The sequence below is a fragment of the Gadus macrocephalus genome, chromosome 3, assembly GCF_031168955.1.
Source record: "Gadus macrocephalus chromosome 3, ASM3116895v1".
In the NCBI taxonomy this organism is placed as follows: domain Eukaryota; kingdom Metazoa; phylum Chordata; class Actinopteri; order Gadiformes; family Gadidae; genus Gadus; species Gadus macrocephalus.
In genome coordinates this window covers 23,494,036-23,506,019 of record NC_082384.1, presented here as the reverse complement: position 1 = coordinate 23,506,019, position 11,984 = coordinate 23,494,036, and the positions used below count along the sequence as shown (strand labels likewise).

Genomic DNA, 11,984 nt, shown 5'->3' with positions numbered 1-11,984 from the left:
GGGAGGGGAGTGAGTCTCTCTCTCTCTCTCTCTCTCTCTCTCTCTCCTCTCTCTCTCTCTCTCTCTCTCTCTCTCTCTCTCTCTCTCTCTCTCTCTCTCTCTCTCTCTCCTCTCTCTCTCTCTCTCTCTTCTCTCTCTCTCTCTCTCTCTGTGATGGAGGAGGAGAAACATTCGCAGAGGTCGTAGAGGTGTCCTCCTGGCATTTGTTCAAAACTCGGCTCGGTGTTCTCAGCGTTACCATGGCAACACCTTTCCCAGACACCTTCGCTAGACCGCGGCCGCAAACTTCTTCTCCCCGTCGACTCCCGAGCTCCGAGCTCCGCCAGTTCAGCCAACGCGTCTGGGCATCACAGTGAGCACCTCACATACCTGCGTGTTTGTGTTTTGTGTGTGTGGGCGCATCAGAGATGTGTGTGTGTGTGTGTGTGTGTGTGTGTGTGTGTGTGTGTGTGTGTGTGTGTGTGTGTAAGACGTGCGATGTGTGTGTGTGTGTGTGTGTGTGTGTGTGTGTGTGTGTGTGTGTGTGTGTGTGTGTGTATGTGTGTGTGTGTGTGTGTGTGTGTGTGTAAGACGTGCGATGTGTGTGTGTGTGTGTGTGTGAAAGAGGTGCGACGTGTGTGTGTGTGTGTGTGTGTGTGTGGGGGGGTGCAATGTATGTGTGTGTTTGTGATGCGATGTGTGTAAGTGTGTGTGTGTTGAAGAGGTGCGATGTGCGTGTGTGTGTGTGGTGCGATGTATGTGTGTGTTTGTGATGCAATGTATGTGTTTGTGTGTGGAAGGGGTGCGATGTGTGTGAGGGGAGGGGTGCGACTTGTGTGTGCGCGCGTGCGTGTGTGTATTAGGTTGTTTACGAGCCCCTGCGTTCCAGTTATTAGCACTGATCTCATTTTTCCATTTTCCTATTTTGGGAGGAGAAAGTGTTCGGTTGGTTGTACATGTGATTAAATCCGGGCTGATTTCCCCGCTGGCCCCGGCTAGCCGTGACGTTAGCGGTGAGGGTCACGCGTGCGGACTGATTGGATGGAGGAATCTCTCAGGAAGCTAACACATCGAACTACTTCTAAAGTTTCCAGTGGAAATAGCGGCGGGGAATACTGAACGCACGGCGGTGTGTGACCGTGATGCCGAAGCTATTGGATATTTAAAACAGATTCCATATCCTGCCCTCATACACGGACACAGTAAGGACGGATAGGGAGGGGCTGATTAGATAACATTTAGGGGGCAGCGGTAGATCAGGAGGTAGGGTTTGAATTGTAGCCGGAAGGTTGCTAGTTCGATTACCGGCTCATTGTCCCTGAGCAAGACACCTCACCCTAATTGCTCCCGTCGAGCTGGCTGTCGTCCTGCATGGTTCATTACACCGTGGGGGGGGTGTGAATGTGTGTAAGCTTCGGATTAGCGCGTCTGCTAAATGTATCTGTACATTTTGAATCTACAAAGAGCCACAGCAATAAACTCTCAGCACCTGCGCCCTCGCCTAGACTCTGTACTTCCTTCCTCTTCACAGATCACCGCTCATACCATCACAGGTTGGTCACCATGACGACGATGACACCACTATCTTTGGACTCATCAGAAACAAACCGGTGCGAATAAACAGCCGGGTTCCGGTTTCCGTACGCGGTACAGAGAACCAGTGCAAAGGTGGACACTTCCACGACACAAGAACACGTCATCGTTCTGAAACGCAGCCCGTACACATCCCAGGAGGACACCTCACCGCCGTAGAGCGGTTCAGGTTCCTTCGTACCCTCGGTGGACAAGCAACGGAGAACGCATCGCCAACAAAGCCGAGCAAACACTATTCTTCCTCAGACAGCGCAAGGAACGTAGAGTCAAAACAACATATGCTCCTTAAGTTCTTCACATCCATCATCATCACCTCAACTCATCCGTAACAGTCACACCGGCGACAGAAAAACAAGAGGAAACTGGAGATAAATCACACAAAATCATTGACACCACCCTCCCATCCACCGAAGCGCTTTAAATCGAACGCACAACCAACTGGGCGATCCAACCCATAGCAGACCTGTCTCACCCTGCTCACACCCTGTTCTAGCTACTGCACTCTGGGGGGCAGCGTAAGGACAGTGGGGGGTGACCTCTCCCCAATGCACGCAACATGCACTTCAGCACCGGTTGAATAAGAAAAATCTGTCCATTTGTTGTTGTGTTTAATAATAATAATAATAATAATAATAAATGTGATTTATATAGCGCCTTTCAAACTCAAGGACCCTTTACAAAGTGGGCAGGAACATAGAAAACAAAGTAACTAATCCAAAATCACACACGAAGACGAGGAAACAAACAAGAGTGGGGGGGTCACAGGCAGGAGCTATACGTAATAAATGCAGTGAACTAACTCATAAATTGGCCGTGATCTGTCATCAGATATTAAGGAAACATGCCATGTCGAAAGACTGTCTATTCCGACAACAATGCTACAGCCAGTACTTTTTCCTTTGAAATTTTCATTATTTTTTTTTTTTTTGCCCTGTGGGTTAGATTCCCTATTCTCCGAGTACCCCGGGTTGCCAGATATGAAACAGATTGGCAGACAAACCCAGCATGCTGCAACCCTGGAGGCAATCAACCACATGGCATCCACTGACTGTAGTGAACTCAGAAGCTTCGTCCTCTGGTGAAATAACTCCCATGACTAGAGCCCGTGTTAAAACACACAGGTACGTGTTGGAGACTGCTTGGAAGATGGAGCCCAGAAGGATCTCAAGATGGAGGCTGCACGAGCTGGTGTATGATTTGCAATCAATAAAGAAATTGCAAAGGTTTACATCAGCTTACTGATTTACAGTATAGGGCTCGGCGTCGCAGGTCATCTTCTGATAAGTCGAAGAGTTTACTAATCCAATCATAACGCAACGCGGTGAGACGCCAGCATGTTGTGATTGGCCGTCCGTCAAGCAGGGCTGTGTCAGCTGTGAATGCTGCTAGGGTCAGCTCCACACTTCAGAAGAGAATTGAGTTCAAGCAAATCTATTTCTGCAAATATAATTTGTAGAATTATTATAAAAAGGAAATCGAACCGATTTCCGGTCATCTTCTTATTTTGTGATTAACACCCTTAAACATTCACTAGAACACAGGAAACGAAGTCTGGAGGATTATCCCCAAAACCTGAGTCACGGGGCCCTTCTCAAAACCAAGAATGAAAGAACGGACTTGTGTTCTTGGGGAGAACAGACTTGTGTTCTAGAGGAGAACAGACTTTTGTTCTTGGGGAGAACAGACTTGTGTTCTAGAGGAGAACAGACTTGTGTTCTAGAAGAGAACAGACTTCTGTTTTAGAGGAGAACAGACTTGTGTTCTAGAGGAGAACAGACTTGTGTTCTAGGGGGAACAGACTTGTGTTCTAGAGGAGAACAGACTTGTGTTATAGAGGAGAACAGACTTGGGTTCTAGAGGAGAACATACTTCTGTTTTAGAGGAGAACAGACTTTTGTTCTTGGGGAGAACAGACTTGTGTTCTAGAGGAGAACAGACTTGTGTTCTAGGGGGAACAGACTTGTGTTCTAGAAGAGAACAGACTTGTGTTCTAGAGAACAGACTTGTGTTCTAGAGGAGAACAGACTTTTGTTCTAGAGGAGAACAGACTTGTGTTCTAGGGAGAACAGACTTGTGTTCTTGGGGAGAACCGACTTGTGTTCTTGGGGGGAACCGACTTGTGTTCTTGGGGAGAACCAATTTGTGCTCTTGGGTAGAACGTTCTTGCTCGTCGTACTTGGGAGCATGTACTTGCGTGGTCACGAGCCCGTAGAACGCTGTGTGACGGTTTGAGTCGATGAGTTCTTGCTGGTATATTGCGCACAAAACAGAGGCCGCCTGCAGTCCTCCAAAATAGAAAGCAAGCTTTCTCATCAAATATTTAAGCTGCGCTGATTACTCCTCCACTGTACACTAAAAACGTAATGTCTGTTCATAATAAAACATAACGACAGTCCCTTTTCATGCTGCGTCGGTTGTTTATTTTATGAAATATTTTGTACAGTTGATGGCCCGCGTCTCCCCCAGCGCCTGCCCCGTAAGCTGCAGTGGTCTGAGGGGTACGGGGGGGGGGGGGGGGTCTGTGAGCGCCACTGGCCGGCTGGCTAGCTTGACCAGCAGTCACTGATGGAGCTGCCTGACTCCCCGAAAACATTGACGCACATCTTCGATTTTGCCATCAATTCCCATAAAATTGCCAATATTATTTAACATGAAGAAAGTGTTGATTTTTAATCGGGCGAAATGCAAACTTGTGCATTGGGATATTACTCGCTCCGCAAGAGGTGACGTTTCTAGGAAACAAGGACAAAAATACGGAAAAAAAACGTAGCTTGAGAAAGGCCCAGACTGATTGGGCAGCTCGGTGAGGCTGCAGCCCTGTTGCTCATTGAGCAATCAACATTGAGCAGTCAATGTGCAACAGGTTGAACCATCCATCACCACACAGACACACACACTAGGGATCGACCGATATGGATTTTTTTAGGGCCGATACCGATACCGATTTGTTTTCATCGGCCTTAGCCGATCCGCCGATACCGATTTTCTTGAGCCGAAATAGTAGAGTTCTCGCGAGATAGATTTTGGTCGGGATTTCCAGGCTAAGCCTCCCTCAATTTAGATCATAAAAATGACACCATGATGATAACAAATGTTACAATGTCTCAATTGAACAAAATTAACATTTATTGAACTGTCTGTAAATCATGCCGGAAAAATCACATATAAATAAATCTTAATTTCTTTATATGCCGATATATCGGTCGATCACTAACACACACTAAAGGAGATATCCTGCATGGCAACAGGGAGCCCCAGGACATGCATCATTGTCTGCAAACCTTTACAATAAACCAGACTTCAAACCCAACCACGCGGCGGCCTCGTCTGGAGGAGCCCAGTACCAAGTGTAGCAGCCGTTTCGCTGACGTGAAGCGCGGACCTTGTTCCACGGGGCCTACGGCTCGGCTTGAGCGTCCCGGGCGTCCTTATCTTATTCATTAATAATTCTCAGAACGCGGCGACAATAAAGGAAGAAACATTCCCAACAAACCCTTGTGAACAACGTGACGAGCCATGACCCCCGTCAGCCCCCGGCTTTCTCCACGACAACCAGACATTGCATCACCACTTACGTGAAGCATGAGGGGTCAAAGTTGAAAGCAGCTTGGGTAAAGGCGAACCGCAAACAAAGCTTTGTATGATTGAGTCGATGGAACTCAGTGTTAGAAAACCATGAGGGGAATAATGTTATGTTTAACCAATATTAACATAACAGTTCAACTTATAACTACACAGTTGTCACTAATAAAAGCAGAAACTATAATAACTTTGAAGGTTTTCATTGATGACCAATCATTTTTGTGTCCGTGTAGACAAACTAAGACCTTGAATAACACAAAGGTGTATTAGGGCCATGTGCAGAAGGCAGTGTTGGGTTTGGTTAGTACCACATAGTATATACACAGACCAGTATTATTTTTAAGGAAACATCCAATAAATTGAAATAAGAACAGGGCCTGGAAGTAAGATGGACTCCATCACATCTCTCAGCAGCAGAGGGAGGGCTGGGGTTTCCTTTAGGTCACCACCTCTGTTGTTAAAGCTAGACAGTCTGGACAGAACTGGGACAGCACAAACATTAAAGTGCTTTGGTTCCCCTTCCCAACACAGGTCACAGAGCCCGGCAGACTCCCCCATCGGTATTCATGGACTAATAGGAACTTGTTGTAGCTTGATCAGTATGCAAGCAGTCACACTGAGCCTGTTGGCTTGAAACTAATGTCAGATGAACCACACACGCACACGCAAACGCGCACACACACACCCACACTTAAACTTTCTCATTGTTCATCCATTGAAGCAGCACTCATAAAGGTCACCCCATCTACAAAAAGAAAACTATGTCTAAAAACACAGTCTAGTTTAATCTTGGCATGGGAAAGAGCTGATGAAATGTTATCCATGATAATAACGGCACTGGTTATTCATCTTACAAAATAGCCAGGGATCAGGTCAATTCCAGTAGGAAATAATTAATAGTTTAAGGTTTCAATTAGTTAGAAAGGTTTTCTTAACATATAATTGGATCTATTAGTGAGGATTGACACGTTCTGTCTCCACCAGTAGTAAGAAGGCGTGGGGCATGCTGAAGGGTGACGCTCTCACCTGTGATTGGTGCTCTTCGCTCTTGGTCACGCCCTGCACCTGCAGCAGGTTCTTGGCCACGCCCACAGAGGGAATCCCAGACAGCACCCCAAGGTGGCAGGCCAGGCCAAACTCTGCAAATGAGCAACCGCTTTTTGAACCAAATTTAAAAACGTAGTGATACAACACTCACACTTACTCGATCTGTACAGTAAGCAGGTTATATGTAATATATGTGACCCAGCTCAATTAAATAAGGGATTGAGTGTGATTGATTGCATGTGTGCGTGCACCGAGTGTGTATGTATATGTATGTGTGTGTGCGTGTGCGTGTGCGGACAGAGTGTGTTAATGCGAGTGCGTTTCACCACGCTGCCGGACTTGCCTCTGTAGTGGAAGAGGCCGTTCCCGTCCACCAGGACGACCTGAACAAACGCACAAAGAACTTACAAACGGCTCCGTCTCAACAACAGGTGTGTGCGTGTGCGTGCACTCGGGCGATGACAAACAAAGCAACCCCCATTGCCGGTGTTAATAGCGGGCACCTCATCGTGGCATTAAGGCGGGTCTCCCCCACCTCCGCCCGGCGGTTTGTAGCACTAAGGGGTGATGGAGGTGATGGAGGAGCCGTGTGTCCTCATGTGTCCAGTGAACCTCTGGTCTCTGCAGAAGCTGCTCGTTAGCGCAGCACCCAGGTGGTAGTGTGCAGGCGTGTGTTGAGTGAGTAGGCGTGCGTGCGTGTGTGTGTGTGTGTGTGTGTGTGTGTGTGTGTGTGTGTGTGTGTGTGTGTGTGTGTGTGTGTGTGTGTGTGTGTGTGTGTGTGTGTGTGTGTGTGTGTGTGTGTGTGTGTGTGTGTGTGTGTGTGTGTGTGTGAATGTGTGTGTGTACCACGTAGTGATGGTAGTATGCTGTATGTAGTATGTAGAGTGAGTGTCTGTCTTATAATTACAATTAGGGCCTTTAGTAGCAGACGCTTTTATCCAAAGCGACTTACATCGGTTAATACACACATTGACACACCGACGGCAGAGTCAACCATGCAAGGCGACAGCCAGCTCGTCAGGAGCAGTTAGGGTTAAGCGTCTCGCTCAGGGACACCTCGACACTCTAGCGAACTAGCAGCCTTTCGGTTACAAGACAACTGCTCTACCTCCTGAGCTAAGCCGACCAATTGGTGTAAGAATGAGTGAGTGAGTGCATGCATGCATGTGTGAATGTTGACTATAAAAGGACAGCAGTTTGAAGGTGTGTGTGTGTGTGCGTGTGTGGCCAGTAATGTGTGTAGATGTGTGGGAGATCAAACCTGACACACACACACACACACACACACACACACACACACACACACACACACACACACACACACACACACACACACACACACACACACACACACACACACACACACACAGTGAGGAGGCAGCTATACGCAGACCTGAGTCATGTCTCACACAACTATACACGCTGTCACCTACAAAGAGGTTTTCTTATGAGTGAGACTCGAGTGAACAAAGTTTGAGGAGTTTGCAAGGACACACGTGACATGTTATTCTCCTCATGCTCCACTGAACTAACACAAAGGGAAGGATTTCTTGCCCAGCGTCAACCTATCATGCAGATACAGGAGATTCATACTGTGTGATCTACGTACATATGTGGGTGTGGGTGAATGTTCATGTGGTAGTGAGTGAGTGAGTGTGTGTGTGTGTGAGTGAGTGAGTGAGTGCGGGCAGAGTGAGAGTGTGCTGGGGAGTGAGTGTGTGCAGATGAATTAGTGAGTGTGTGAGTGTGAGTGTGAGTGTGAGTGAGTGAGTGAGTGAGTGAGTGAGTGAGTGAGTGAGTGAGTGAGTGAGTGAGTGAGTGAGTGCAAGTGTGGGGAGTGAGTGAGTCGCATGATTGTTTATTTGCATGTGTGTGTGTGTTTGAACACGTGTGTATTTGCATGCGTGCGTATTTGCAGGGGTGTGTATTTGCATGCGCGTGTGCATTTGCATGCATGTGTGTGTGTTTGAACACGTGTGTATCAGCATGCGTGTGTTTCCATGTGTGTGTGTCTGCAGCCGAGCCCTGACCTGAGGCAGCAGCTGGGGCCGGTTCCTCTCCAGGCGTCGCAGCGCCTCCAGCAGGAAGGGCGTCTCGCGGAAGGCCAGGAAGCCCGCCACGTAGGGGGCGGTCAGCCTCACCATCTGACTGTCCTCGTAGAGCACCTGGCGGGCAGCACGGTCTCATCACCACAGGTAACCCGGTCACTACCGTCACAACCCCGTCACTACCGTCACAACCCCGCCACTACCCCGTCACTACCCCGTCACTACCGTCACAACCCCGTCACTACCGTCACAACCTCGCCACTACCGTCACAACCACGCCACTACCGTCACAACCCCATCACTACCGTCACAACCCCGTCACTACCGTCACAACCACGCCACTACCGTCACAACCCCGTCACTACCGTCACAACCCCGCCACTACCGTCACAACCCCGTCACTACCGTCACAACCCCGTCACTACCGTCACAACCCCGTCACTACCGTCACAACCCCGTCACTACCGTCACAACCCCGCCACTACCGTCACAACCCCGTCACTACCGTCACAACCCCGTCACTACCGTCATAACCCCGTCACTACCGTCACAACCCCGCCACAACCCCGTCACTACCGTCACAACCCCATCACAACCCCGTCACAACCACGCCACTACCGTCACAACCCCGTCACTACCCGGTCACTACCGTCACAACTCCGTCACTACCCCGTCACTACCGTCACAACCCCGCCACTACCGTCACAACCACGCCACTACCGTCACAACCCCGTCACTACCGTCACAACTCCGTCACTACCGTCACAACCCCGTCACTACCCCGTCACTACCGTCACAACCACGCCACTACCGTCACAACCACGCCACTACCGTCACTACCCCGTCACAACCCCGTCACTACCATCATAACCCCGTCACTACCGTCACAACCCCGTCACTACCGTCACAACCCCGTCACAACCACGGCACTACCGTCACAACCACGGCACTACCGTCACAACCCCGTCACTACCGTCACAACCCCGTCACTACCCCGTCACAACCACGGCACTACCCCGTCACTACCGTCACAACCCCGTCACTACCATCACAACCCCGTCACTACCGTCACAACCCCGTCACTACCGTCACAACCCCGTCACTACCCCGTCACTACCCCATCACAACCCCGTCACTACCATCACAACCATCAGAGATGATCACATCACTACTACAACACAGTTGACCACATCACTACCACCACATCATTTCACATAACACAGATACCTCATCACTGTTAACCATGTCACTACGGTCCGTCACAGTGAACAACATCGTTACTATCACAATTAATCACACTACGTCAAAGGTATATCATGACCATCAGAGTTAACCACATCACTATCATAACCACATCAATACCATCAAAGTGAATAATATCACCAGGGGTTATATTTTTCTTATTATTTTTGAAAACATCGTCCTTATTTTAGTAAGATATTCAGTCAGATTGTCCCTGCCGCAGCACACTGGCAGTATGAGAGTTACAGGCAGGTTGAGACGGCCATGATTGGATGGATTGGAAAAGGAACCTGTGAACTTGCTCCTATAGAAAGATCCTTCCTCGAATGTCATTACTGGCCTGGTTTAGTGCCATGAAATTGGTTTGATTATCTGACAAATTACAAATTTGTGAAATCACATTAAGTTTGGTACGTCCATGCGCTGGCATACGATATCAAGGTAAAAGTGTGAGAAGGGAAGGGTAGGAACGAAAGGTCAGTGCTGAAATTAAATGAGAAAATATCAACACTGCTTGGACGAAACCCAAGCCCTAATGAAACATGATAGGGCAGAGGCTGCACCTTACAAATGACTTGGCTTTCGTGCTCCTTTTTTAATTGTTTACAGTACGCACGCTCAAAAACCATGGCGGCATCTAATTTACATTGAGGGCATTCAAGCAGATGCTTTATCCAAAGCGACTTACAATAATTACATTATTCAGAAAGTGTGCCCATTTTTGTCAGTTCCGCCTGAATAGCAGTTAGACCACGGTATCGGTTGACTGACCGGATAAAGCCCTCCTGTTGAGGAGTGACCATAATTGTATCGGGCGGCGGCATGTGGCTAAGGAACTAGAGCCGGTTGGCTGGTAACCCGAAGGTTGCTAGTTCGATCCCCGAGCTCCTCCTAGCTGACCGTCGAGCTGTCTCCCAGACTAAGACAGCTCACCCTAACTGCTCCCAACGAGCTGGCTGTCGCCTCGCATTGTTGACCCCGCCATCGGTGTGCGAATGTACGCATGAATGGGTGGATGTTAGGCAATATTGTAAAGCACTTTGAGTGGCCACTGGTTAGAAAAGCGTTATATAACTGCGAGCACGGCCTCAGCCAATCAGCACTCACCTCCAGGTCGGGGTAGCTGAGAACCACCAGCTGGGCGCAGGCGTTGACCTCGTCCCCCTTGATGAAGGACAGGTCGACTCCGCCCACCCGCTCCAGGGTGGAGAAGCGGGGGCATCGCTGCCACGCCTCGGTGTCCTCCTCCACCACCCGCTGCCTCAGGCTGGCCTGCTCCCTGCTCCCACCCACACACAGGCACAGCTCAGGTGGGTGTAGGCAAGGGCCGCCTTAACGCACGGGCGTACCTGGGCTGGAGCCCCGGGGCCTACGGCGATCAGGGGCCTATCATGAGCTGCAGTGAATGTTATTATTTATTTTTAAATACTGGCTCATGATAGGACCCCCGATCGTCGTAGGCCCAAGACAATTCGACAACGGCAAAATGTCGGAAAATAATTTACACATCTTCATTGTAAGACCCTACACCCAGGCCTGGGGGTAGTTCTGGGTGCCCCAGGCCCCTGAGGGCCACCAAGTAATCCCCCCGCAGTAATGGATAACGAATTAGGACGTTTTGTGGTCAATAACTTCCACTACAAAAGTGCATCCACTAAAACCACCTGTTAAAAAAAGATTTCTGTTTGACTGTGGGATGAGTTTACTTTGTATGCATGCTGAGAAGGATTTAATAGGCCTACACAGTACGTCTGTGTGTGTAAATGGATGCATTTTGCATATTGTATACTTTTTCTGAGAAATAGAAAAACATAATAGAAAATAGAAATACGTGCAACTATCTCTGGCCAACTCACATAATCACATAACTCACTAACAAATAACGGTCTGGGAAAGCGACAAGAGAAAGCAACAGAGAATACGATCCACGAGTGTTTTATGGGGCTGCTTTCTTTAATACTATTGCTTTAATCTGTAATCATTGCCCATTTATATGAAGGCAATTACAATTATGTCGTGAACTGAGCTAAATCATTAAAGTGTTGCTCCGTTTCTTTGCCTTTTATTACTGGTTAAAGTATGCGACTCAGACAATCTCACAAACATTAGAGAAGAATCACTCCCTTTAATAAAGGCTGTCATCGCTCGCTTCTGACAGGTACAAGCCTCGCATGTATATGGTCGGCTGCAGACTGCAGAGCGACCCGTGATTAGTATGACTTTACAATATCTAATAACATTGAATGGTGTTCTGACCTTTCCCACCGCTTGACCACCTCGTCATCACAAACTACTGACATTTATGATGTTTAAAAACCCAGGCAAACATTTAACATCAACATGCCAGGTGGTCGAAGGTTGGCTTCCGTGTTTATTTGATTTTGATTACGTGTGAATGAGGGCGGAGTTTCACGTTTCCAACGCGTGTTTGGCGGGTTACGGGCGCCATCTAGCGGACGTCTCTCAAACTACACCGCTCAACAGTGTTCATAC

General features: G+C 48.5%; 1 protein-coding gene across 1 annotated transcript; it reads right to left on the bottom strand.

Annotated features, from left to right (window-relative positions):
- Window positions 1-5,356: 5,356 nt before the first annotated feature.
- Window positions 5,357-11,902, bottom strand: LOC132454646 (endonuclease V-like). The gene is made up of 5 exons (XM_060048148.1): window positions 11,748-11,902; window positions 10,599-10,770; window positions 8,232-8,366; window positions 6,545-6,584; window positions 5,357-6,293 (listed from the first exon to the last, which is right to left on the bottom strand). The coding sequence occupies exons 1-5, from the start codon at window positions 11,789-11,791 to the stop codon at window positions 6,106-6,108; spliced, it is 579 nt and encodes a 192-aa protein (XP_059904131.1). The 5' UTR covers window positions 11,792-11,902; the 3' UTR covers window positions 5,357-6,105.
- Between the last annotated feature and the right edge of the window lie 82 nt (window positions 11,903-11,984).